Source organism: Heteronotia binoei, chromosome 9 (assembly GCF_032191835.1).
Source record: "Heteronotia binoei isolate CCM8104 ecotype False Entrance Well chromosome 9, APGP_CSIRO_Hbin_v1, whole genome shotgun sequence".
In the NCBI taxonomy this organism is placed as follows: Eukaryota; Metazoa; Chordata; class Lepidosauria; order Squamata; family Gekkonidae; genus Heteronotia; species Heteronotia binoei.
In genome coordinates, this window is record NC_083231.1 from 109843363 (window position 1) to 109870849 (window position 27487).

Sequence of the window (27487 nt, forward strand, 5' to 3'; positions counted from 1 at the left end):
GGGGTATAAATCTGCAGTCGTCTTCTTCTTTCATGCGTTGAACCCACTGTATTATAGGACTCTTGCTCTTTTTTACTCCTCTTTGAATAAAGAATGATCTATTATAACGTAGGTGTGTTGAGTAACATTTGGATTTGCTTGGGGTTTTTTTGGTTTTCTGGTATTTTTCTTGCTTACCAACCCACTGCACTCCAAGAGCCGATAACAAAACAATGTCAACTTTTTATTATTCAACTTTTTAAGCGTTTTGCTCAACTGAGTGCAATCTGGACAACATCAACATGATTAAGGCCCGGCTGGTGCCTTTCACTTGGACAGCTTCTTCTCTTTCTCCTTCGCTTTCTCAGTCTTCTTCTCCTGGCTTCTGATCGCTGAGGAGGACATGGCTGCTGGGAGCAAGGAAAGAAAAGAGGTCACTTGAATCTCGTGGGACGTGAAATCACATGCCCTTTCCTACACTCAGGTTTGATCCAGATTTTGCGAGCACTCAACCAGCCTCCTACAGAACTGCATCACCTAAACGGATTCTGCTTTTAAAATTTTGCTTTACACATTTCCAGAGGCAACAGTGTTATCTGTGGATTTTTACTTCTGTATCTGCATTGTGCAACACACTTCTGGGGTATATTTTTCTTTAAAAACTAGCATTTTGCGGTTCTGTAGGTAGTGCGCTAAATGGGGGCGCCTCTGAAATATTCTCCTTAAGCTCGGTATGTTTAACAAAAATATCTTTGCCTCTGTTTAAAAGTGACAATTGTTTTCACTCGTCAAAAATGTCTACAGAGTTTTTTCATCGTGTTGAAGATGGTGGCCATATCATGACGGAACTGCGATCCCCATACAAATTAGAATCTAGATTGCCAGGAGATGTAAATTAACACAATCTTACATTTAAATGCAAACTACGGAGGTTTGGGGAGGGGTTTGGAAACCCGAAGGAAAAGTTCTACAATTAAGACTTTAGATCAGGGGTGTCAAATGTGCTGTCTGGGGGCCAAATCAGGCCCCTGGAGGGCTCCTATCAGGCCCCTGAGCAACTGGCCGTCATCTGCTTCCTTCTCCCTCTCTCTTGCTTCCTTCTGCATCACAGCTTGCTTTGCAAGGCTTGCTCAATTGCACAGCAGAGCCACTGAGCCAAGACTTCCTTCCTTCTATTGGTTGAGGCTCCCCCCCCCCAGTCCCCTGGGGAAGGAAGGAAAGAGCCAGAGCTTCCTTTGCCCAGTTCCCTGGATCCCATGGGAGAAATACAAAGAAAAGCACCTTTAAGACCAACGAGTGTTAACATTTTAAGCATGCTTCAAGTTTTTAAAAAATACATATTTAATTTGTTTGCGTCCTTTATAAAGTTTATATCTCTGTGACCTAATCTTAAATGGGAACACACATGATCCAGCCCAACATGGCTCGGCCCAACCCGACACGGCTCGGCCCGACAAGGTCTCATTTATGCCAGATCCGGCCCTCATATCAAATGAGTTTGACACCCCTGGTTTAGATCCTGATCTAACAGCAGGGTGAAAGTGGTGTCGGTAGACTCACACAAAACAAATATAAAAGCCGGAAGAAACAGCGAGGCAAGACAGAACTGAAGGGGGTACGTGATGTAGAAGGTAGCTCTGGAATGCGCACGAAAGCTCAAGGCTAGTGTAGAACGGGCCGGAGAGGAGAGAAATACGCAAGCCGAAGGAAGGTCTCCACCCTGCCCTTTATTCCCCCCAAGTCTGCTTTCAGCTGTTGCCCTCCTCAACCGAGCTGCAGTTGCTCCTTGCCTTTGGTGACGGGAGGCGGGGCTTTCTCCCTCCCTCTGCCAGGTGCGACTGCTGCAGCATGTCCCGAATAGGTGAAGCTGCCTTCGGCTGAATCAGAATTATCAGTCAATCAAGGTCAGTTTTGCTTACTCAGACTGGCAGTGGGGCGCTCTGGGGTCTCAGGCGGAGGTCTTTCACATCACCTACTGCCTGGTCCTTTTCACTGGAGATGCTGGGGATTGAACCTGGGACCTTCTGCATGCCGAGCAGAGGCTCTGCCTCTCAGCCACAGGCCCCTTCTGCTTGCTTAGACCCAATCGGACCACGGGGGTCTCACAGGCTGAGTTCTTTCACCTCACCTAGTACCCAACTGGAGATGTTGAGGACTGAACCTGGGACCTTCCGCTTGCAAAGGAGATGCTCCGCCCCTGAGCTGTGTTCTTCCTCCAAGCCAGCAGGGCAAACACTCAGGTTGGAGTAACTGTGGTCTCTTGAAGGCTTCCTTCCCGTACTCCTCCTCCCCAGCTCTGCACCTTACCTGGGGAAGGCCCTCTGCTAAGCGTACCAGGCTCCTGTTCCGAGTCTCTCTTCCCCATCACTGAAAGGTTCAAACAGTGGAGAGGGGAAGGGCACAGGAGCCATGCCAAAAAAAAAAAAAAAAGTTTGGGAAGTGCTGCTGTCTTATTCTAAGGCACCTGGGGGAAGCCTTGTTAGTTTTTTGGGGTTTGCTTACCATTTGTCTCATGTGCCTTTCTGTAGCAAGGAAGGACTTTTGCCTTCTCTGGGGAGGGCGACTCTAGGGACAGCACTTGCCCTCTCCAAGCTAGGGACGGACTGGCCATTTAATTTCCAGGGATATCTCCCAGTGGGGCCACTGCTCTGGAGTCCAGGGGCAAGCAGAGCTGAGCCCCACAGCTCTGCAGAGACTAAAGGGGCCACTCTGCTCAGACCCTGCATTGGCAATGGTTACTGGCCCATCCACGATCTCCTCCTGTGCTGCTGCCGGCTCGCAAGAGGACGCAATGGACGTCTGCTGCCACTGAGTAGGCCATATAGCGCTATCTTGGTGGTGGTGGCTACAAGCATTGCCAGCTTCAAGAGGGGATTGGATCAACATTTGGAGCAGAGGTCCATCAGTGGCTATTAGCCACAGCGTGTTGTTGGAACTCTCTGTCTGGGGCAGTGATGCTCTGCATTCTTGGTGCTTGGAGGGGCAACAGTGGGAGGGCTTCTAGTATCCTGGCCCCACTGGTGGACCTCCTGATGGCACCTGGTTTTCTTGGCCACTGTGTGACACAGTGGCCGTTTTCGCACTAGCGTTTACTCCGGCGTAGCACCCCATTTACCTCCGGATCTTTTCCTGGTTTTCGCACCTGTTGCTCCAGCGCTGTGGTTTGCTCCGGTGCTGCAGGGGTTTCACGCCGGAGTATCTTGATCCACCTGCTTCCAGAGTTTTTGAAAACCTCCGGATCCACTCCAGATCCACTCCGCGGAGTTTGCTGTGGGAAATCCATCCACGCCGGATCGACTGCTTTGTGGGCGTCACCCTCTCCCTTTCCGTCCTCCCACCCCATCCACCCCCTTGGCCAATCATCAGCCCTTCGCGGCGCTTCCCAAAAGTGCCCGCACGGCCATTACCATTTCGTTATAGCGCAACCATTTCATTATGGCGCAACCATTTCGTTAGTTCGTTAGGTCGCCGTTGCAGCTGCAAGCGCCAGCCGGGGAAAGGGCAGAGCGCAGAGGAAATCCCAGCTTCGCCACCCGGGAGGGAGCGAGGCTGGAAAGGGAAGAACCTGCCAAACACACACACACTAGTGCTGGGAGGCTTAAATGTAAAAGCTTTCTCCAGTTTGAACAACGTGTAGTGTGTCGCCATAACCATTTCATTATGGCACAACCATTTCGTTATAACGAAATAGCGTTAGTCCACGCAGCCAGCGGAGGCGACTGGGGACACCCAGACGACTCCGCGGAGCACGCTGAGCACCCGCCAATCACCATCAGTGGCGGGAAGTTGACATCCAGATTCTCCACTGTGAATGCTTCTGTTAACACATAAAGGGCTGTGGAGGATGCTACAGCTGCAGCCAATCCATAAGCAGAAGCGGCACACGTGACGCTCTTGTTACGTTGTTACGTAGTTACGCAACCAGACTTGCGCTTAAAAAAAAAATGATTGACAGGGCATCGAACTCAAGTCGATGCTAGTGCGAAAACGATTTGAGCCGGGGCTTCATGGAAAGCGACTCCACTAAAGAGGCAATGTGCGAAAACGAGAAAAATGATCCGGACATAATTGCGCCGCAGAATAAGGGGAGCAAACGCTAAGTGCGAAAACGACCAGTGTGTTGGACTGGATGGGCCATTGGCCTGATCCAACATGGCTTCTCTTATGTTCTTCAGAGCAGAGGTCCATCAGTGGCTCTTAGCCATGGGGTATTGTTGGAACTCTCCGTCTGGGGCAGTGATGCTCTGTATTCTTGGTGCTTGGGAGGGGCAACAGTGTGAGGACTTCTAGTGTCCTGGCCCCACTGATGGACCTCCTGATGGCACCTGTTGTGTTTTTTTTTTGCCACTGTGTGACACAGAGTGTTGGACTGGATGGGCCATTGGCCTGATCCAAAATGGCTTCTCTTATGTTCACTGCAGTAGCCAGTCAGCCTGGCTTGCTCCAGGGCCATTTTTGCTTCCCAGTTCACTCCTGCCCCAAGCAGCCCCTTGAAGAGCATGCGCAAAGAATCTGCAAAAGGATCTCTCCCCCCCCCGCCGCCCTCTCCAAAATACGCCTGCTGTAAAGGAGCTGATCTGGCTTGGAAAAAAGTAAAACTTTTGTTCAACCTCTTTCCAGTATGCACGCATAAAGGCAAAGAGGAAATCCTTCTAGGAAGACAGCAACATGCATGAAAACCCGAGAAAATTCAGGGCATTTCCCGTTGCTGGCGCTTTTTGGCAGCACACCTTGGTTTTCCAATTGTAGCATCTCCAGCAGGTTTTGCAGACTCTCCATTTTGCTCTGCAATTTCCGGCATGCGCTTCCACCGACTTCCACGGCCTGCGTGGCTGCAGACAAAGCAGTCAATTGAACCGTCGTGAGGCGAGGGCAGGGCGGAGTGAATCACGCAGGGGTGTGTCTGACAGATGCCACATTCAGGCATCTGAACTGCAGCAACGGGAGCAGATTTGCACATTCGCAGAAACACAGCTTTATGTTTCCAAGTGTATTCTACCATCTACACTAAAAGAGTAAAATTCTACTTACCCACTCTGGCCGTGAAGGAGGTACCTGTTTAAAGACAAACCCAAGATGTGGTTTTCAAAAGAGAAAAGACAACACTGATGTTGCGCTCACATCAATACAAATTGCCGTTGGCCCAGCAGTGCATGCAGACCAAACCAATCCTTGTCTTAGAGCAGGGTTTCCCAAACTTTTCCCACCCTCTGTGGCCCGGTTATTTTCACACTTCTCCTTCGTGGCCCACTAAAATTTGGGGATGGAGCCAGGAGACTTTGGGGGTGGAGCTGGGAGACAGGAAATGATGTACAAACAAGCCTAAAACTCTTGCAGTATTTTGTTTAGGAAAGGTAGGAGAAGAGTGGGATTTTACAATGCAGTTGTAAAAAAACAACATTAAGAAAAAGCACAAGGACCACACAGCAGAAAACTAAAAATATAAAATGCTCTCAGCCTGGGAAGACATGAAATGGCAGCCTGGGAAAACATGAAATGGCAGGGCGTTCAAAGCTTCTCTCTCCCCACCCCCAGGTCTACTCAGATTAGCAATGGCAAGGAGGTAAGGAAGGAAGATGGAGAAAAGAAAGATGGGGAAAAGACTGACTGACAGAAAGAGAGAGAGAGAGAGGAAGGAAGACAGAAAACTGACTGACAGAGAGAGAGAAGGAAGAAAGGCAGGGGAAAAGACTGACAAAAGAAAGAGAGGAAGGGAGAGAGAGTTGAAACAAATATATAAAAAGAGAGAAAGGAAATAGGAAGGAAGGAAAAGGGAGGGAAAGAGTGAACGAAAGGAGGGACAAAAGGAAGAAAGAGAAAAGAAAGGAAAAGAAACGGGAGCAACTCACCTTTAAAACTGCTCACTCTTGATGGGAAATCCAGCCATGGAGCCCTCATTGCCAGGCCACAGGGCCTCCAGTCCCCTGGCCGCTCCCTCCCCTTACCCTGCATCTAGCCTCCCCGCCCCCCGTCATGCGCCTCCATGCCTCCTTCTCCCTCCCTTCCCCACCTCAGGCATGTCAGTTTCATCTGGCATAAAGTGCCCGACGGCCCAATCGCTCGGAAATCGGCACCGGAGCTCATTCCATGCCGGGCCAAGATGGCGGCAGCTCAAACAGACCATGGCTGAAAAACGTGTGTGGCTTCTCCCTCCCCGGCACTTCCTGGATGGGAAGGAAGTGCCATGGAGGGAGGAGCCACGCACCGTTTTCGGCCGCAGTCTGTTTGAGCTACCGCCAGCTTGGCATGGCGTGGAATGAGCTCCGCACCGATTTCCGAGCAATCAGGGGAGGGGGCTTTATGCCAGATGAAACTGACCTGCCTGAGGTGGGGAAGGGAGAGAGGCGGGATGCAGGGGGAGGGGCGGCCAGGGGACTGGAGGCTCCGTGGACCCGTGTTCAGGGCTCCGCAGCCCGGTGCCAGGTAGCGACCCTGCCTTTGGAAAACGCTGCCTTAGAGCAAAATCTGAGTCCAGGGGCACCTTTAAGACCAACAAAAACTTTAATTCCAGTGAGTTTTGAGGTACAAAACAAGCCCTGGGAAAGCTTATAGCCAGAACAAAACTTTGTTGGTCTAAAAGGTGACACTAGACTCAAACTTTGTTTCATTGCTCCTGACCAACATGGCTACCCACCTGAATCTATAGTTGCCTTAGTTCTTTGTAACTGGGCCGTTGGGCGAAACACACCTTATACCTCCTTCCTTGTCTGAAGAAGTATGCATGCATACGATAGCTTGCATTCTGAATAAAACTTTGTTGGTCTTAAAGGTGCTACTGGACTCCTACCTTGTTCTGTTGCTTCAGACCAGGGGTGGCCGAACTGTGGCTCGGGAGCCACATGTGCCTCTTTCACACATATTGTGTGGCTCCCGAAGCCCCGATTGCCCCACTAGCCAGCTTGGAGAAGGCGTTTCTCTCTTTAAATCACTTCTCCGAGCCGAGCCAGTTGGCAGCTTGGAGAATGCATTTAAAGTTGCTTTCTTTCCACCTCCTCCTCCCTCCCCCCATCTATTTTCCCTTCCTTCCTTCAAACATCTGACGCTCATGTCTTGCGGCTCTCAAACGTATCGTGTTTATTCTATGTGGCTTTTATGTTAAGTGAGTTTGGCCCCCCCTGCTTCAGACCAACACGGCTGCCCACATGGATCTAGCCACATAGTGCTACTGAAAAGCTACAACATCCATTTTGTGACTGGCTCCACCTCCGGCAGCAGATGTTCTGTGGCTGGCTTCACCTCTTGTGGCAGCCGTGTTGCGGCTGCGTAGCCCACATTCCAAAGGTTCCCAGAGGTTCAAAAAGTTTGGGGAACGCTGACTTACAGCATCACAATGGGATAAGAGTTCCAAAAGAGATATCGGGGGGAATTCCAGTGAGCCACTCTGACCTTAGGGAAAAGAACTATTCTTACAACCTCATAGTGTTAGCTGCCTCTCATGGGCCAAGTCGAGGTGCTTTTATTTATCCAGTTGTGAGAAACAGTCAACACACACACACAAGATTTAGCTTTCAGTGTGTGCTTCTGTGGAGGTCTTGAGCAATGAAGGCGCCAAAAACCAGAAATGGGTTGCATCCTGCATGTGAGAGAGGATTCCCATGGCCACCCAGTAAAGAGCTGGCCCTGGTTTCCCTCTTCCTTGCAGCAGTAGCGGACTGGGAAGGTCATCTGGAGAGGTCATTCGCCTCCCATTGCCCCAGTGGTTTATGGGTGCTCAAATCATGACCCGTCTAAGAACCAATGTTCTCTCTAAGCTGTGGAGTCTTGTGAGCAAATCTTCTACTTTGTGAGCTACTGCCATTAAAGCTGTGAGTTACCGCCATTCAAGTTGTGAGCTACTGCATAAATTAGTTTGCTGTAGGGCCATTTTTCCTGAGCTGAGACAAAAATGTGTGAGCTGGAGGATAAAAAATTACAAGCTAGCTCACACTAACTCGGCTTAGAGGGAACACTGCTAAGAACATAAGTGAAGCCATGTTGGAACAGGCCAATGGCCCATCCAATCCAACACTCTGTGTCACACAGTGGCCAAAAAACCAGGTGCCATCAGGTCGTAGAAGGGCCAGGACATAAGAGAAGCCATGTTGGATCAGGCCAATGGCCAATCCAGTCCAACACTCTGTGTCACACAGTGGCCAAAAAAACCCCAAACCCAACTGCCATCAAGTGGTCCACCAGTGGGGCTAGAAGCCCTACCACTGTGCCCCCCCAAGCACCAGAATACAGAGCATCACTGCCCCAGAGAGTTCCAACAATAAGCTGTGGCTAATAGCCACTGATGGACCTCTGCTCCATATGCTTCCCCTGTTGAAGCTGTCTATGCTTGAAGCCACCACCACTTCCTGTGGCAGTGAATGCCACATATTAATCACCCTTTGGGTGATGAAGTACTTAACATAAGAACATAAGAGAAGCCATGCCCCCCGCCCAAGCACCAAGAACAGAGCATCACTGCCCCAGAAAGTGGCTAATAGCCACTGATGGACCTCTGTTCCAGCACTCTGTGTCACACAGTGGCAAAAAAAATTTATATATAATTTTAATTTTATATATACTTCCTTTTATCTGTTCCAACCCGACTGCTCAGCAATTTCATTGAGTGTCCACGAGTTCTTGTATTGTGAGAAAGGGAGAAAAGTACTTCTTTCTCTACCTTCTCCATCCCATGCAAAATCTTGTAAACCTCTATCATGTCACCCTGCAGTCAACGTTTCTCCAAGCTAAAGAGCCCCTGTTCCACCAGGCGTTTGGTTGAGGCAAGCAGGCGTCCTTTTCCTTATTGCCGCCAGGGGTGGGGAACAGTGGCTCTCCAGATGTTTTTGCCTACAACTCCCATAAGCCCTAGCCATTGGCCATGCTGGCTGGGGCTGATGGGAGTTGTAGGCAAAAAACATCTGGAGAGCCACTGTTCCCCACCCCTGGACCATCCGCATAGGGAAAGTGTTCCAACCCTTTAATCCTTCTAGTTGCCCTTTTCTGCACTTTTTCCAATGCTATAATATCCTTTTTGAGGTGTGGTGACCAGAATTGTACACAGTATTCCAAAGGACACTAGAAGCCATTCCACTGTGCCCCCCGCCCAAGCACCAAGAACAGAGCATCACTGCCCCAGAAAGTGGCTAATAGCCACTGATGGACCTCTGTTCCATATTTTTATCCAATCCCCTCTTGAAGCTGGCTATGCTTGTAGCCCCCACCACCTCCTGTGGCAGTGAATTCCATGTGTTAATCACCCTTTGGGTGAAGAAGGACTTCCTTTTATCCATTCTAACCTGACTGCTCAGCAATTTCATTGAGTGTCCACCAGTGGTGGACTGGATCTAAGAATATTGGTTGCCAGGAGATAAAGAAATTCTATTATATTTTCAAGCTGCTAAAAGGTCATTAACATTTTTAACATATTGTCTAATGTCTAGAGCCCCGTGGTGCAGAGTGTTAAAGCTGCAGTACTGCAGTCCTAAGCTCTGCTCACAACCTGAGTTCAATCCCCGGCGGAAGCTGGGTTTTCAGGTAGCCGGCTCGAGGTTGACTCAGCCTTCCATGCTTCCGAGGTCAGTAAAATGAGTCCCCAGCTTGCTGGGGGGAAAGTGTAGATAACTGGGGAAGGCAATGGCAAACCACCCTGTAAAAAAGTCTGCCGTGAAAACGTGAGAGCAACGTCACCCCAGAGTCAGAAACGACTGGTGCTAGCGCAGGGGACCTTTCCTTTCCTTTTCCTTTAAGGGGGCCCACTTCATCAGAGACCTACAGGGCCCACTAGCCATTGGGCAAGCGGACACCCTGGCCAGTCCGCCACTGGTGCCCACGAGTTCTCGTCTTGTGAGAAAGGGGGGAAAGTACTTCTTTCTCTACCTTCTCCATCCCATGCGTAACCTTGTAAACCTCTATCATGTCACCCCGCAGTCGACGTTTCTCCAAGCTAAAGAGCCCCAAGCGTTTTTAACCTTTCTTCACAGGGAAAGCGTTCCAACCCTTGAATCGTTCTAGTTGCTCTTTTTTCTGCACTTTTCCCAATGCTATAATATCTTTTTTGAGGTGTGGCGCCCAGAATTGCACACAGTACTCCAAATGAGGCCGCACCATCAATTTATACAGGGGCAGTCTAGGAAAAAGTACCTACTTCTACAGGAGGCGGAGGCTTCGGGGGAGCTGCTCTTCTTCAGAGAGGAGAGACGTTCCAAAGAGGGCCCGGAATCGGCCCTTAGGTCATCCAGGGGAGCAGTTAACAATGTACGTGCAGGAGACCTTTCTTTGAACCTCTCCTCCGGGGGCCATTTCTTCGAAGCGGTATACCGAGGAGTGGAAGTGAAGATCGTACGACTCACTAAACACATTTGATTTAAAAAAGGATAGTTAGAAAACTGAAATGAAGCCTTGGTTAAGAACATAAGAGAAGCCATGTTGGATCAGGCCAATGGCTCATCCAGTCCAACACTCTGTGTCACACAGTGGCCAATATATGTGTGTGTGTATATATATACACACACACACACACACACATATAGATATAGATATACTGTGGCTAATAGCCACTGATGGACCTCTGCTCCATATTTTTATCCAATCCCCTCTTAAAGCTGGCTATGCTTGTAGCCGCCACCACCTCCTGTGGCAGTGAATTCCACATGTTAATCACCCTTTGGGTGAAGAAGTACTTCCTTTTATCTGATTTAACCTGACTGCTCAGCAATTTCATTGAATGCCCACGAGTTCTTGTATTGTGAGAAAGGGAGAAAAGTACTTCTTTCTCTACTTTCTCCATCCCATGCATAATCTTGTAAACCTCTATCATGTCACCCCACAGTCGACATTTCTCCAACCTAAAGAGCCGCAAGCGTTTTAACCTTCCTTCATAGGGAAAGTGTTCCAACCCTTTAATCATTCTAGTCGCCCTTTTCCGCACTTTTTCCAATGCTATAATATCCTTTTTGAGGTGCGGTGACCAGAATTGTACACAGTATTCCAAATGAGACCGCACCATCGATTTATACAGGGGCATTATGATACTGGCTGATTTGTTTTCAATTCTCTTCCTAATAATTCCTAGCATGGCGTTGGCCTTTTTATTGCAATCGCACACTGTCTTGACATTTTCAGTGAGTTATCTACCACAACCCCAAGATCTCTCTCTTGGTCAGTCTCTGCCAGTTCACAACCCATCAACTTGTATTTGTAGCTGGGATTCCTGGCCCCAATGTGCATTACTTTGCACTTGGCCACGTTGAACTTCATTTTCCCACTCACCCAGCCTAAGCAGATCCCTTTAAAGTGCCTCACAATCCTCTCTGGTATAATGAAAATGTTTTAACAAACTTTTCAAAGAGTTTTGCCATTGGTCCCCTTACCCAGGAAATTCTGGGAATCTCTGAGGGTTGTCAATGGTGCCCCTTCTGGGGTTCTGAAGGTCAGAGAGGAAGAAGAAGAAGGCTGCAGATTTATACCCCGCCCTTCTCTCTGAATCAGAGACTCAGAGCGGCTTGCAAATGCAATCTCCCATATCTTCTCCCCCCACAACAGACACCCTGTGAGGTGGGTGGGGCTGAGAGAGCTCTCCCAGAAGCTGCCCTTTCAAGGACAACTCCTACGAGAGCTATGGCTGACCCAAGGCCAGTCCAGCAGCTGTAACTGAAGGAGTGGGGAATCAAACCTGGTTCTCCCAGATAAGAGTCTGCGCACTTCACCACTACACCAAACTGGCTCTCTTCTGACTGGCTGTTGGAGACTGGAACAGAGGTGGGTCACTTTTGCTTGCCTACATGTAGCTGAATAAATAGAAGGCGCAGGGTGGCCGTGTAAACAAAAAAAATAGAACACAGTGTAAAACAATGCTTTCTATAAGGCTAAATATGACTAGTGTGCAACAATCCTATATAACAAATTTTGCATTTTCAATGTGTGCAAATATCAATTCGTACATCTTCAAGTAACTTGAAGGGCTGTCACAAGGATGGCACAGAAAGGCCGGCAAGCCATCCGGTCAGAAAATCAGACCAGAGCCAACGGGTTGAAATTAAATCAAAAGAGTTTTTGGCTCAACACAAATGTTGTTAGATGTGATTGTTGTACACTTGTCATATTTAGCCTTATACCAAGTATTATTTCACACAGTTCTATTTTTTTGTTTCTTTGGTGCCTCTGTGTAGCAACCGTGGGCTTCCTTAAGAACATAAGAGAAGCCATGTTGGATCAGGCCAATGGCCCATCCAGTCCAACACCCTGTGTCACATAAGAACATAAGAGAAGCCATGTTGGCCAATGGCCCATCCAGTCCAACACTCTGTGTCTCATAAGAACATAAGAGAAGCCATGTTGGATCAGGCCAATGGCCCATCCAGTCCAACACTCTGTCACAGAAGAACATAAGAGAAGCCATGTTGGATCAGGCCAATGGCCCATCCAGTCCAACACTCTGTGTCACACAGTGGCCCAAAAAACCAAATTCCATCTGGAGGTCCTCCAGTGGGGCCAGGACACTAGAAGCCCTCCCACTGTGCCCCCCACCCCAGCACCTTGGCAGTCTCCAATCCAAATAGCAACCAGGGCTCCTTAGCTTCTGAGATTGCCTGGGGCATCCATGCTAGAGAAAAATTGGTAGAAAGTGCAGTGAAGTCGCAGCTGATTTATGGTAAATCCTCATAGGGGTTTCAAGGCCAAGAGACAAACAGAGGTGGTTTGCTATTGCCGGGCCCTGTGTAGCAACCCTGGACTTCCTTGGTGGTCTCTCTTCCAAGTGCTAACCAAGGCTGACTGTGCTTAGTTTCTGAGATCTGACGAGATGCTTGGTGGGCAATCCCACTGGAAGATCCCGTTCTCAGCACCTGAGAACAGGTAGTGAGCAGGGCGAGGTGGGAGCGAGGAACGCACGTTGCCAAATACTTTGGATATTGTGCAAGCCATGATTTCAAAGACCACAGTTAATTTCCTTTGCTTTCGCAATATATCCATACTGATGTCCTGCCAAAAATATTCATTCTCTAATGCAGGGTCAGTTTTCTAATTACCGTACAGCAGTGGGTGTAGCATAGCCAGGAGATCCAAAGATTGTCTGGCAGCCTGAAACTCCAGCTCTTTTGGGGCGAGCCAGGTTTTTATGTCTTGGGCTGAGAACTGTGACTGACCCAAGGTCACCCAGCTGGCTTCATGCGGAGGAGTGGGGAACTAAACCCAGTTCTCCAGATTAAGAGTGTGCTGCTCTTACCCACTACACCAAACTGGCTCTCTAATCATGTGACCCCCGCAAACTCACCGCTGCGTGGGAAAGTGAGCGTAGGATCTGGATCCTCAAGGTCTGCCGTACACAACAATGAAGGCTCCCTGTGCGTGGAAAGAAACACAGTTGCCGTTCTGCTGTTCAAGAGAGATGCAGAAGGCCAGAGCATGAGGTGCCACACTGCGGAATTGTCTCAACACTGAACTGAAGGCCATTAAAAAGCAAGCTAAGCTTTTCCCACTTGTTTTGTCCCACCATGGCCCCCGTACTGCAGCTCTGGTTTCCAGAGGCACCGCATGCCATCCGTTCTCTATTCGTTCGGGTTCTGTGTTTCCCCCTGCCAACTCTTCCAAACTGGGTGGAAGCGCCTTTGGATGGTGTGCGGATGGGAAGATGCCCTGTTTTTGCAGCTCCTGCCCCCAATGGCGCTCTTTTCCTCCCCTCAGTCCCACAGCCGCCATTTCCCCACTCCTACAGCAGCAGGCCTTTGGGGGCTTTGGAAAAAAACCCTGGTCAATAGCTAGACGGCAGTGTGGCGAGATCAGTTCTGGCGTGTACCGGAAGCGATGTCATCACATCCGGGATGCCCTGGTAACACTCTGGTATTTGAGCAAAAACTATGGTGAAACTGGCTTCTACTTTAGAGTTTTTGCCAAACACCAGAGTGTCACTGTTGGGATTTACATATACCTTTAGCAGAGTAGCGTGGAGAGAACCACAAAAGCAGCCAGGCACACGGTTTAGCTTAAGAATAAAAGTAGTTTACTTTTCTAATGAGGAAAGGGTTAACTGGGATTACTAGAAAACAAAGAAGGATTCAATATCCTTTTCTAGCTTCTAGACTACATCTCGACTCCCAGGAGTCCAAACTCTAACTGCATGGAAATCTGAGGACTTTACACAAAGGGCAATAAAACTGACCAAATGGTTTCCCTCAGACCATCACCCAAATATACGGATTAGCCTATTAGGGCTCTCCCTGAATGGTCACTATGCATATTGACACCTGGCCTTGGCGGAAAGTTCGTGCAGACATTTTCATTGGCTCTACCTCTCACTGGCTAAACATCAGCATGCATATACAAACATTTAATTAACTCATGACAACAGGAAGTGAAATTGCATCAGAAACCCAACAGTCACATGGAAGTTGCCAATGTGATGACATCACTTCCAGTACATGCTGGAAGTGACAAAGCCACGTTGTTGGAGATGTAGCCTGGGCCTCCCTCCTGCTAAGTCCCCCTGCTGGCCAACTGATTGGCGGCATGGGAGGTGGGCAGGGCCAGAGGGCTGGCAATAGGGCTGCCAAGTTCCTGGGTCAGGTGGGGGTTCCCCCGCCCCGGAGGTTCCTAACCCGATGGCCTGCATTGGGCCAGTGGGGGGGGGGGAATCCTCCCCCAACGTTGCCAGCACGACGACGTCACTTGCAGTGATGTCATCGCGCTGGCGACGTGCGCCAGCCACTCTAGGAGCATCCGGAAAAACTCTATGATTTTCCGGGACACTCTAGCAATTCGGGAGTGAAAACTCTATGGAGGCTGCGGGAAGCTTGGCAACCCCAGCAGTCTGGAGACCCCAAAGCCAAAGTAGTCTCAGATTTGAACAATTTTGTATTGGTTTTCTGGAAAGCTAAAGGGAACAGGTAAAAGGGAAATAGAAAAATGGAGTTACAAATATCAGTGCTATAATAATCTAATCTGCATGTAGTATACTTTCTGAAGATACAAATATTATCACATGTTATTATCTCTTTACATTAAATCATCAGCATCTAAGTAGTATGTTTCAGTGATTGTAAGTCTTATTAAAATGTCTACTTAAGCTTACGTTTCCAATATAAATGATATTATAATATAAAATACAGGAGAAAGGAGATAGAAATTCACACCATAGAATCTTAAGAGTCTCGGGTGTCTTGCCAAACATATAGTTTCACCCAATATTTTCTTGCTTCTTCCTCAAATTTCCCAGGGATTTGCCAACCCCCAGCAGTCTGGAAACCCCAATGCCCAAGTAGTCTCAACTGCTACATAAAATGACCAGTTCTCAGGCAACTCATTAGACAAATTCCAATATACATTACTGAAGTTACACCAAAGGGGAAAGTTCCCTGTTCCTCTCGCTACAGGGAAAGCAGGAGGATCATTTTTATCTCCTTAAAACGTTTACTTAGCTGCCCTTCAGCCTTGCAGAACTCCACATGGCTTGCAGCGTAAATAAGAAAAACGCCTAAAAGACCACAGTTTAAAAATCCCGGTTAGGACTGCCGATAAGTGAAAGCTGAATTAGGCAAATGCAGTCTAAAACAAAAACTGCCTGCTGAAGTTCAAAAGTGAGGGAGGCCAGGCCTACCTCCCAGTATAACCTCATTTTATTTCTGCAGGGCAAATATTTTTTTCCTTTCCAATAACATGTTATTTTACAAAAAATTCCAAGAGCCCCGTGGCGCAGAGTGGTAAAGCTGCAGCATTGCAGTCGGAGCCCTCTGCTCACGACCTGAGTTCGATCCCAGCGGAAGCTCAAGGTCCCAGCCGGCTCAAGGTTGACTCAGCCTTCCATCATTCTGAGGTCGGTAAAATGAGTACCCAGCTTGCTGGGGGGAAAGTGTAGATGACTGGGGAAGGCAATGGCAAACCACCCCGTAAAAAGTCTGCCGTGAAAACGTTGTGCTGCAACGTCACCCCAGAGTCAGAAACGACTGGTGCTTGCGCAGGGGACTACCTTTACCTTATTTTAAAAAGTAGCAACGCACTCAGAAGGCCCAGGGACTGCGACCAAAGCACTGCTTCTCACCTGCTGAAAGTATCTCGCCCTGCGGAGACGCCAGTAGCTAAATCTCTGCAGGAGACGTCCCTGTGTAGAAATACAGAGCGCCGTTACGGCTGCTGAGGAAATTGGCTCCAGGAGCTTACAAACAAAGAAGACTAACGGGAGAAGCAGCAGCACCTCAATAAAGCAGGGAAGTGCAGGGATCTGGGCAGCAAAATGGGAAGACACCCCCCCCCCCACAGAGGCCCTCTGCAATGACCCCTCTCATCCAATTTTTTTTTGGGGGGGGAGGGGTGGATAGTTCCACTTCCTGAGCGAAATGCCAGGTGAAGATGCCATATGGGGGCATTCACAGAGGCACAGGTCTACCCTGTCAGGATTCTCATGCAGTGCCCAAGGACACTGACAGGGGGCGCTGGTGGGGACCACGAGCTACTTTGTGCTTCTGCAAGCAGAGCTTTCACGAGCAAGTCAAAGTGCGAAGCCTACACAGAGTTTATCTCCTGTCTATGCCCAATCTATATTCAGTGGGTGTAGACTGGAGAAACTCCACATAAGACTGTGCTATCGGGGCCAGACTAACCCACAGGATGTACCATGTTGCATTCTGGGCCACTGCCTACCAGCTGTGTATGGCTCTGCTCAGCTATGTATGGCTTTGCTCACTGTGCTGGATTCCTCGTCTGATGAAGTGTGCTTAAGAGCACACGAAAGCTGACGTTCTAAATAAAAATTGGTTGGTCTTAATGGTGCAACTTGACTCCTGCTTTGTTCAACTGCTTCAGACCGACACGGCTGCCCACTAGGATCCAACCACAGGATTTTAGCTGAGTTGGGCCTGGTTTCCCTTGGGAGGGGAGGGAGAAGAGGAAAAAGTTGGTTTCATACCACATCCTTCACCACCTGAAGGAAGAAGAAGAAGATTTTGAATTTATATCCCGCCCTCCACTTGGGTCACCCATAGCTCTGGCAGAGGTTGTCCTCGAAAGGGCAGCTGCTGTGAGAGCCCTCTTCAGTCCCACCCACCTCACAGGGTGTCTGTTGTGGGGGAGGAAGGTAAGGGAGATTGTGAGCCGCTCTGAGACTCTGTCCTTGAAAGGGCAGCTGCTGTGAGAGTCCTCTCTGCCCCACTCACCTCACAGGGTGTCTGTTGTGGGGGGAGAAGATAAAGGAGATTGTAGGCTGCTCTGAGACTCCGTCCTTGAAAGGGCAGCTGCTGTGAGAGCCCTCTCCTGCCCCACCCACCTTACAGGGTGCCTGTTGTTGCGGGGGGAAGGTAAAGGAGATTGTGAGCCACTCTGAGACTCTTCGGAGTGGAAAGCGGGATATAAATCCAATATCTTCATCTACCTCACAGGGTGTCTGTTGCGGGGGGAAGGTAAAGGAGATTGTGAGCCGCTCTGAGACTCTTCAGAGTGGAGGGTGGGATATAAATCCAATATCTTCATCTACCTCACAGGGTGTCTGTTGCGGGGGGAAGGTAAAGGAGATTGTGAGCCGCTCTGAGACTCTTCGGAGTGGAGGGCGGGATATAAATCCAATATCTTCATCTACCTCACAGGGTGCCTGTTGTGGGGGAGGAAGGGAAAGGAGATTGTGAGCCGCTCTGAGACTCTTCGGAGTGGAGGGTGGGATATAAATCCAATATCTTCATCTACCTCACAGGCTGTCTGTTGTGGGGGAGGAAGGGAAAGGAGATTGTGAGCCGCTCTGAGACTCTTCGGAGTGGAGGGAGGGATATAATTCCAATACCTTCTTCTTCTTTAGATCAGGCCTTCTCTCTCTCCTTTCAACTGCAACACGGATGTCAGCTTGACTCTACCTCAAAAAATGTTGTTTTACCCTTTTACATGCTTTGGCATCTCTGCTGCTACAACTGGGCAACTTTCCTGTATAAACCAGTACACGGTTCCCCGATATTTTGCGTGCCCTTACAGAGTACTGCTCGTCGCTCCCGTCAGCAAGTCGCTGTCGTTTTCTCTCCTGGGAAGCATCGCAGAGGGGACTTCGTCAATCGAGTTCTGCAACTCTTGGAGAAGCTTCTTCAACTCACACAAGGGGTCTGCCTTGGCTGAGATGGGCCTGGAAGACATCTGGGTGGAAACACGGGTTTAAAAAAAAAAAACCCTGAAATAAACACGACCGCTTCAAAAGACCCTCCTCCCTCAATAAGAGTTTTATTATCCGGCACCCCCGTCCTGCCATTGGCTGGCTTTGTGTTGTATTTTCTGGATTGGCACCAAGAGTTAGAACCAATTGGTGAGGATGCTGAGTTAAGAACACCTGCTCTGGACCCTGCCACACACACACACACACACAGTTAAGCTAAGGTTAAAGAAAACGCTTGACCAGGCCTCGGATTCAGCGGGAGCTCACAGGAGCACTTTCCTGAGAGTTCCTCCTCCTCCTGAGAGCTCCACCTCCTTGTCCATTGAAGAGTAGGTGCAGCTGCATAACAATCCCTGGGTGAGCTCCACCACCAATTCTTCTACAAAGCGGCCCCTGCTCTTGCCTACAAAAACATGAAGCTGCCTTATCCCGAATCAGACCTCTGGTTCTCTGAGGTCAGCGTGGTCTGCTCAGGCTGGCAGGGGCTCTCTAGGGTCTCAGGCCAGGGCTCTTTCACATCACCTCCCATCTGGTCCTCTTAACTAGACGTGCCAGGGATTGAACCTGCGACCTTCCGCACGCAAAGCAGAATGTATCTACCTGTAAGCCACAGCCCCTTTCCCTTGCTTATACTGAACCACATCATTAAGGTCGGTATGGACTGCTCTGCCAGCAGCTCCCCAGCGTCTCAGACGGAGGCCTTTCACATCCCCTGCCGCCTAGTCCTTTTAACCGGAGATTGAACCTGGGACCTTCCGCGTGCCAAGCAGAAGCTCTACCTGTAAGCCACAGCCCCTTTCCCTTGCTTATCCCGAACCAGACCATTAAGGTCAGTATGGACTACTCTGCCAGCAGCTCCCCAGCGTCTCAGACGGAGGTCTTTCACATCCCCTGCCGCCTAGTCCTTTTAACCGGAGATTGAACCTGGGGTCTTCTGCACGCCAAGCAGAAGCTCTACCGGTCAGCCACAGCCCCTTTCCCTTGCTTATCCCGAACCAGACCATTAAGGTCAGTATGGACTACTCTGCCAGCAGCTCCCCAGCGTCTCAGACGGAGGTCTTTCACATCCCCTGCCGCCTAGTCCTTTTAACCGGAGATTGAACCTGGGACCTTCCGCGTGCCAAGCAGAAGCTCTACCTGTAAGCCACAGCCCCTTTCCCTTGCTTATCCCGAACCAGACCATTAAGGTCAGTATGGACTACTCTGCCAGCAGCTCCCCAGCGTCTCAGACGGAGGTCTTTCACATCCCCTGCCGCCTAGTCCTTTTAACCGGAGATTGAACCTGGGGTCTTCTGCATGCCAAGCAGAAGCTCTACCGGTCAGCCACAGCCCCTTTCCCTTGCTTATCCCGAACCAGACCATTAAGGTCAGTATGGACTACTCTGCCAGCAGCTCCCCAGCGTCTCAGACGGAGGTCTTTCACATCCCCTGCCGCCTAGTCCTTTTAACCGGAGATGCCGGAGACTGAACTTGGGGCCTTCTGCATGCCAAGCAGAGGCTCTACCACTGAGCCACACCCCCCCACACCCTCCCCCAGACCATATGGAGTAAAGGAAGACAGCTCTGCAAAGGCGGCAGTGTTCACGGGGCTGCATCCTTGGGTCTGTTTTAAAAATGGCTTTATTCCTCGAGTCCGGTAGGTCACCCGGACACACATTCCAGGAATACAAGGGACACTCTCTCATGACAGCTAGATTCAGCACATGAGCTGCCAGGCTTGCCTGACCTTGTCAGGTCCTGAAAGCTAAGGAGAGTTGGTCCTGGTTACTACTTGGATGGGAGACCATCTGGGAAGCCCGGAATGGCTGTGCAGAGGCAGATGCTGGCACCTCTGTTGGCCTCTTGCTTTGAAAGCCCTACGGGGTGGCTGCAAATGGTCGGCTGCAGCTTGCTGGCGCTTCATGTACATAATGGGGGGGGGGGGTGTTCTGATGTCCCCAGTACCCTCCCACCTAGATCCTGGTCTGATAGGGCCCAGGGCACGCTCCAGAGAGATACTTACGATAGGCATGTGGCTGGAGTGAGGCAGGGCTGAATGGCGCGGCTTCACAGGACTGGAGCCTGGTTTATAGCCAGACCCCTGCAGCTCCTGTGGAAGAAGGAACCTGTCGGTCAGAGGAAGATCTTGGGGGGAGGGGGGGTGTTAAAATATGTTTCGGCAATAAAAGTTCCAAACAGAAGGTAGCCACGAAGGGAAAAATAAAAAGGAAAGGTCCCCTGTGCAAGCGCCAGTCGTTTCCGACTCTGGGGTGACGTTGCTTTCACAACGTTTTCAAGGCAGACTTTTTACGGGGTGGTTTGCCATTGCCTTCCCCAGTCATCTGCGCTTTCCCCCAAGCAAGCTGGGGACTCATTTCACCGAAGGGACTTCCAAAATTCACTGTTATTCACCCTGAAGGCTGTCTGAGGACCATAAAAGGTAAAGGTAGTCCGCTGTGCAAGCGCCAGTAGTTTCCGACTCTGGGGTGACGTTGCTTTCATAACGCCTTCACGGCAGACTTTTTATGGGGTGGTTTGTCATTGCCTTCCCCAGTCCTCTACGCTTTCCCCCCAGCAAGCTGGGTACTCCTTTGACCGACCTCGGAAGGATGGAAGGCTGAGTCAACCTGAGCCAGCTACCTGAATCCAGCTTCTGCCGGAATCGAACTCAGGTCATGAGCAGAGAGTTCAGACCACAGTACTGCTGCTTTAACACTCTGCACCACGGGGCCGCTTTTCTTGGTGAAAGGGTGGGATAAAACATACTAGGCCTTCTATACATGGGAAGATTGTAGCGTAGCGCCATCTAGCAGTGGAGGAATGGTACAGCACGATCACTTCAGATCTCAGCAGCTCACTGCTTGGAAGGGAGAGCACCAAAGAAGACCCTGCAGAGGAAGGCTATGGCCATCCACCTCTGCTTCTCACCTTGGAAAGCCCCTTGCTGGAGTTGCCATAAGTCACTTGGGACTTAGCAGCACTTTATACACAATAACTTCTCAGTGTAAAAGAAGCAGAAAAGTTTCCATTCGCTTTCTCTACACCAGGGATAGAGCCCCGTGGCACAGAGTGGTAAAGCTGCAGCCCGAAGCTTTGCTCACGACCTGAGTACTGCTGCTTTAACACCCTGTGCCACGGGACCACGAGCCATGGAGAGATGGTATCAATTATTTCTTGTAGACAGAAACCTGAACACTTCTAACACAGTTCTGCTGGAATCACTGCTGCAATCGGCATGCAAGAAGTTGTCAAGGCAATTGTGTGGATAAAACAGGAGGGACAGATGCGTTTGTTACCCTGAGCTCCTCAGAAAGAACAGAAAATGACGATCGAGCATAATTGACATATTTAATTTCTTTATATCCCGCCTTTCTCCCCTGCACGACATTATAGACTTCTACCCCAAAGTTCAGCCATGACGGCATCTCCTGGTGCTTTTAGCAGAGGACCCACCTTCACATCCAAAGCGTGCTGAAGTTTGCAGCGCATCAGTTCTTGCTCCTGCCGCTGCATGAGGCACTGGCATTCTGCAAACTGCACAGAGGCCTGCAAGGAAAGATGGTGGAGACGATTAACCTTGACGACAGGGTTGAGTGGCCGCGGCAACATTTTGGAGATTTAGAGAGATTCGTGATGAAAGGAAAGAAAGCTTACGGGAAACCTATGGACCCCTGGAAAACCTATGAAACCTAATTCTGGCAAGACAAGAGATGCTCTGGATTGGCAGGGAGGTAGTCCAAGGACTCAAGAGCTCTCCAGTCTTGGATGGTGTTATAATCCCCTTGAACAGCCTGTATCACAGCTTGCAAGTCCAGCTAGACACATCTGCAGTCACCTTAAAAAAAATAAGATGGCTTCTGGGGTTCGGAGTGCTTTCTCCTAGCTTTGGCCAGTGTATCAGCCGCACTTGTTCCTGAGTCAGCCTGATCTAGCCCCAGTGATCTGTACCTTCTGTATATCTAGGCTGGACTATTGCAATGCTTGGGGCTACCCTGGAAGACTGCTCAGAAGCTGCAGCTAATGCAGAATGCTGTTGCTAGACTACTGATGGGGGCCAGTTCCCAGATCATGTGACTAACCCAATTGTACAGCAATTACACTGGTTTCTGATCTGCTCCTGAGACCTATGTTCCTACCCGGGAACTAAATTCACAGGGAGGGACCCCCTTACTGTCCCATGGACCAGAGAAGCTCGCCTGGTGGCTACACGAGAGAGGGCCTTTTCAGCAACAAATGCATGTTTGAAACAAATAATAATAAAGACCAACTTCTTTGGGTAAAGTTGAATGAGCCAAGATTGCAACAAACAGGACTGCTACTGCAAAATAAAACCTGCTGTGATTGGTGCTGCCTCTGAGTGGTTTAGAGCAGGGGTGGAATTCTAGCAGGAGCTCCTTTGCATATTAGGCCACACATCCCTGATGTAGCCAATCCTACAAGAGCTTACAAGGCTGTTTTTCTGTAAGCTCTTGGAGGATTGGCTACATCAGCGGGGTGTGGCCTAATATGCAAAGGAGCTCTTGCTAGAATATCCTGGTTTAGTGAATATGTGTTGGGAGTGAGCAGCTCAACATGCCTGGACATTGGGGCGGGGGCGCTACATCACTTAGAGTATATAGATGTTATCTATATAGTTATCTATATAGCACAGATCACTGGGGCTAGACTAGCCGCCCTGAGCCTGCCTCGGCGGGGAGGGCAAGGTATAACTTTAATAAAACCCAAACCTAATCTCCTTGAATGGGACGCCTCTCTTTGTCTTAACCTGGGAGCTCACCGCTGACCCTTCTCTCTCTGCTTTGTCCTCTCCCTCTCTGCACATAGCCTTCCATGGAGACACGTCTCTGCAGGTCTCTCCTGTACAGACAGTGCCACGATACACCCACACGCACACAATGCTGGACAAGCTGGCCAGTTGTGACAGGGAAAGCACTGTTTGGATTAGGCTTCTCTCTTTCTCCTTTTGATTGCAACCTGAATGTGAACTGGTACCGTTTTCGCACACAGCTTACCACGCGGTCACATTCCTGATCTCTCCGCAGCGTCTGTCGGATTTCCCACTCTCTGCGCCAGAGTTACAGGAAGTGCCGCGGCTTTTGTGTAGCAAACGTAAACTGAGTTTTAGCTACGCAAAAGCCGCGGCACTTCCTGTAACTCCGGCGCAGAGTGGGAAATCCGACAGACGCTGTGGAGAGAACAGGAACGTGACCGCCTGGTAAACTGTGTGCGAAAACAGTATGGATCTGCTTGAATAAATAAATACTTCCCTGTTTTGCCACATAGTTCTTTATTTACCGCATTCAGTATCACACCTCTGTGACGGGGCAAAACTCTGCTATAGTGACCAAATATCCCAATAGCACAACCTTTCATAGCAGGACCGGATCTACGTATTTTTTGTGGGGGGGGGGGGGGCAAAATTAAAAAAACGACATCCCCTCATGGGCCCGTTCTATCTTATGGGCCCATAGAATAGAATGGACTCCATACCCAATTTGGCGCCCCCCCCCCCATTGGCACTTGGGGCAAGCACCCCCCTCTGCCCCGCCCCCCTAGATCCGGCCCTGTTTCACAGTGGTGAATGAGATTCCATCTTGGATGGCAGAGTTCTAGAATGTTGCTAGCAAATTTTCTTCAATACCGTGAGAGCAATCCTTTGCAGACCTTTACTCAGAAGTCTGTCCCGTTTTATTCAGTAGGGTTTACAAGCAGTGTTCTTAGGACTGAAGCCTGCATTTTGGTTTTATGAATATATGAAGCTGCCTTATACTGAATCAGACCTTTGGTCCATCAAAGTCAGTATTGTCTTCTCAGACTGGCAGCGGCTCTCCAGGTCTCAAGCTGAGGTTTTTCACACCTATTTGCCTGGACCCTTTCTTGGAGATGCCAGGGATTGAACCTGGGACCTTCTGCTTCCCAAGCAGATGCTCTCCCACTGAGCCACCATCCCTTGGCTCTCCAGGGTCTCAAGCTGAGGTTTTTCACGCCTACTTGCCTGGACCCTTTTTTGGTGATGCCAGGGATTGAACCTGGGACCTTCTGCTTCCCAAGCAGATGCTCTACCACTGAGCCACCGTCCCTTTTTAAAAAAAGGAAAAAGCAAGTCTCTGTTTCCTTCCCATGAGGAGATATAAGGGGAAAGACATACATTTGGATTTGAAGGAGGAGGACTAAAGATAAAGGTAGTCCCCCTGTGCCAGAAACAGATTGTTACCAACACATGGGGTGATGTCATATCATGACGTTTTCTTGGCAGATTTTTTGTGGGGTGGTTTGCCATTGCCTTCCCCAGTCATCTAGACTTCCCCCCCAAGAAGCTGGGTACTCCTTTTACTGACTTCGGAAGGGTGGAAGGTTGAGTCAACCTTGAGCCGGCTACCTGAAATCAGCTTCTGCCGGGATGGAGCTCAGGTCGTGAGCAGAACTTGGACTGCAGCACTGCAGCTTTACCACTCTGCACCACAGGGCTCCTCAAATAAATCCCTGCTTTATTCTGGGAATCGTAAAAAAAGTAAGTCTTTATTTCCTTCCCATGAGGAGATGTAAGGGGAAAGGCTTGTATTTGCAACTGAAGGAGAAGGACTGGAACATTACTTTTTAAAATGAAAGATGAAGATTAAACAAACCTGTTCCCCTATTTTTACACCAGTGTAATGAATAGTCAATAAGAGCCCCGTGGTGCAGAGCGGTAAAGTTGCAGTACTGCAGTCCAATCTCTCTGATCACGACCAGAGTTTGATCCTGGCGGAAGCTGGGTCCACATAGCCAACTCAAGGTTGACTCAGCTTTCTATCCTTCCGAGGTCAGTGAAATTACCCAGCTTCCTGGGGGGAACGTGTAGATCAGGGGTGGCCAACGGTAGCTCACGCTGGCTGGGGCTGATGGGAGTTGTAGGCAAAAAACATCTGGAGAGCTACCGTTGGCCACCCCTGGTGTAGATGACTGGGGAAGGCAATGGCAAACCACCCCGTCAAATGTCTGCCGTGAAAACGTCATGATGCGACGTCACCCCAGAGTCGGAAACGACCGGTGCTTGCACCTTTACATTTACCTTTTTATTGAATAGTCAAGTGTTGTTGTTGTTATTGTTTTTAAAAATGCAAAATCCCCAGATGCTGCTCCTCCGCCCCTGCAGGCAGGACACTGCTGGGGGACTGGGGCAGGCTAACCTGCAAGGTGGAAATTGCATTGCAGCTTTGGCTGCAGATAATCTGCAGCAACACAGCATCCACCTTCCAGGTTTGCCCTGCCAAGCAGCGTCCCACCTGAGCGTAGGTGGGTGCGCTGGGGATTTATTAGTTTTTCGAAACCGCTCAAGCCCTTTCCTAAGCCTATCCTGCCTGAGGATAAGGTCAGGCCTGGAGAGAAACAGAAAGGCGGACGGAACGACTACCTTATCAAGGGCTGCCTCCATGGTAGCCAGCTTCTCCCTCATACGTTTATCTTGCGACCTCAGAAGCTCCAGCTCCCCCATCAGCTTGTTGTTTAAGGAGGACCGATAGCTCAGCTCCTGACTCAGCTTGTTCCTCTCTTCTTTCAGGCAGTGCATCTCCTGCACGGACAAAGGAAGAAGGCGCAGGACGTGAACTGGCAGACCATTCACAAAGGACCTGAACGAAAAACAACTTTGGGCAAGGGCCAAGCCTCATTTTGGGCAGGAGCTCACAGGAGAGGAGCTCCGGAACCTCTAAATTTCACTGTGCTCTTTCTTTCATCCCCCCCCAAGGAAAAAATACTTAGAATCGAAGAGTTGGAAGGGATCTCCAGAGTCATCTAGTCCAACCCCCTGCACAATGCAGGAAACTCACAAATACCTCCCCCTAAATTCACAGGATCCTCATTGCTGTCAGATGGCCATCTAGCCTCTGTTCAAAAACCTCCAAGGAAGGAGAGCCCACCACCTCCCGAGGAAGCCTGTTCCACTGAGGAACCGCTCTAACGGTCAGGAAATTCTTCCTAATGTTGAGCCGGAAACTCTTTTGATTTAATTTCAACCCATTGGTTCTGGTCCTACCTTCTGGGGCTAGAGAAAACAATTTCGCACCATCCTCTAGATGACAGCCCTTCAAGTACTTGAAGATGGTGATCATATCACCTCTCAGCCACCTCCTCTCCAGGCTAAACACACCCAGCTCCTTCAACCTTTCATCATAGGACTTGGTCTCCAGACCCCTCACTATCTTCGTCGCCCTCCTCTGGACACGTTCCAGCTTGTCTATATCGTTCTTAAAATGTGGTGTCCAAAACTGAACACAATACTCCAGGTGAGATCTTACCAGAGCAGAGTAAAGCGATACCATCACATTACATGATCTGGACACTATACTTCTGTTGATACAGCCCAAAATTGCATTTGCCTTTTTAGCCACCACATCACACACTTGTTTCTGGGCTCCATTGTTCAGGCCCCTCGTGAGAATTTTGCTGAACTCTTAAGATTTGACAAATTTTCTAATATTTTTCCCCGGAAAAAAAATTGGGAAAATAGCCCAAACATATAAAGCAGACAGACGGAGATCTTCATCATGCCATTATGGCCACATAGGAGAAAGTAATTTTAAAAGTATGATGCGAGTAAGATTTTATTAGGACAATTATAATTCAAGAAGCATTTTAAGGTAGATGCCGAGCTGATATAATTTAGTACACCTTCTGGTGATATCAGGGGTATGTGGCATATGCAAATGAGTTATGCAAATGAGTTGTGCTAATGAGCTCCAGCACCTTTTTTTCTACCAAATGAGCCCTGGCAAGGACCAAGTTTCCTGAGACAAAACATATAATTTTGACCAGTGAGCCAAGGTGATACCAGTTAGGGAGACAACTGGGGAATACATCTTCTTGAATTCTATGGGTCTGGCTTTTGAGAAACAATATAGGCTCATTTCACATGTGTTGAATAATGCACTTTCAAGGCACTTTTAGCAAGTAGATTTTCTTGTTTTGCACAGGGAAATCCAGCTGCGATGGACTGGTAAACCACACATTATCCAACGTGTGTGAAATCAGCCTATGTTTGGGATGGCGTTGTTGTTAACCACACTGAGACCACTTGTGGGACCTCAGTTGTTGTTTCTCCAATATAGTCAACAATTATCTCTCCTTTTTTTCATCAGCAGAAAGCTCCTTGGATCCAACCCCACATCTTTCAAAAAGAAATCATGTTGCTGGAGATGGAGGGACACCATGCTGGCTGGGGCTGATGGGAGTTGTAGGGAAAAAAAAAACATCTGGAGAGCCAACGTTCCCTACCCTTAAGAATAAAGGCTGCTTCCACATGGCGACTCTTCTCCATAGATCTCTTGCTGTTATTGCAAATGCAGACACGTCTGCTCACAGAGAATCCACACAGCATGTTTCACCTACATTTCCCCTGACAGTTCGCTCCGCAGCCATTACACTCCAGCAGCAGGATTTGAGGGAGGGGGGGGGGGAGCTTCA

At 49.3% G+C, this 27487-nt stretch overlaps 1 protein-coding gene across 1 annotated transcript in view; it reads right to left on the reverse strand.

The window, feature by feature from the left end:
- Positions 1–306: 306 nt before the first annotated feature.
- The window catches only part of LOC132577617 (coiled-coil domain-containing protein 158-like), a 67880-nt gene continuing 40699 nt past the window's right edge, over positions 307–27487 (reverse strand). The window contains exons 15-24 of the mRNA XM_060247406.1: positions 25440–25598; positions 21500–21592; positions 20070–20156; positions 17894–18051; positions 15983–16042; positions 13223–13290; positions 10097–10300; positions 5011–5034; positions 4710–4811; positions 307–386 (exon numbers count right to left, since the gene is read on the reverse strand). Coding sequence (XP_060103389.1) covers positions 307–386; positions 4710–4811; positions 5011–5034; positions 10097–10300; positions 13223–13290; positions 15983–16042; positions 17894–18051; positions 20070–20156; positions 21500–21592; positions 25440–25598 — 1035 coding nt within the window. The remainder of the gene's footprint in view (positions 387–4709; positions 4812–5010; positions 5035–10096; positions 10301–13222; positions 13291–15982; positions 16043–17893; positions 18052–20069; positions 20157–21499; positions 21593–25439; positions 25599–27487) is intronic.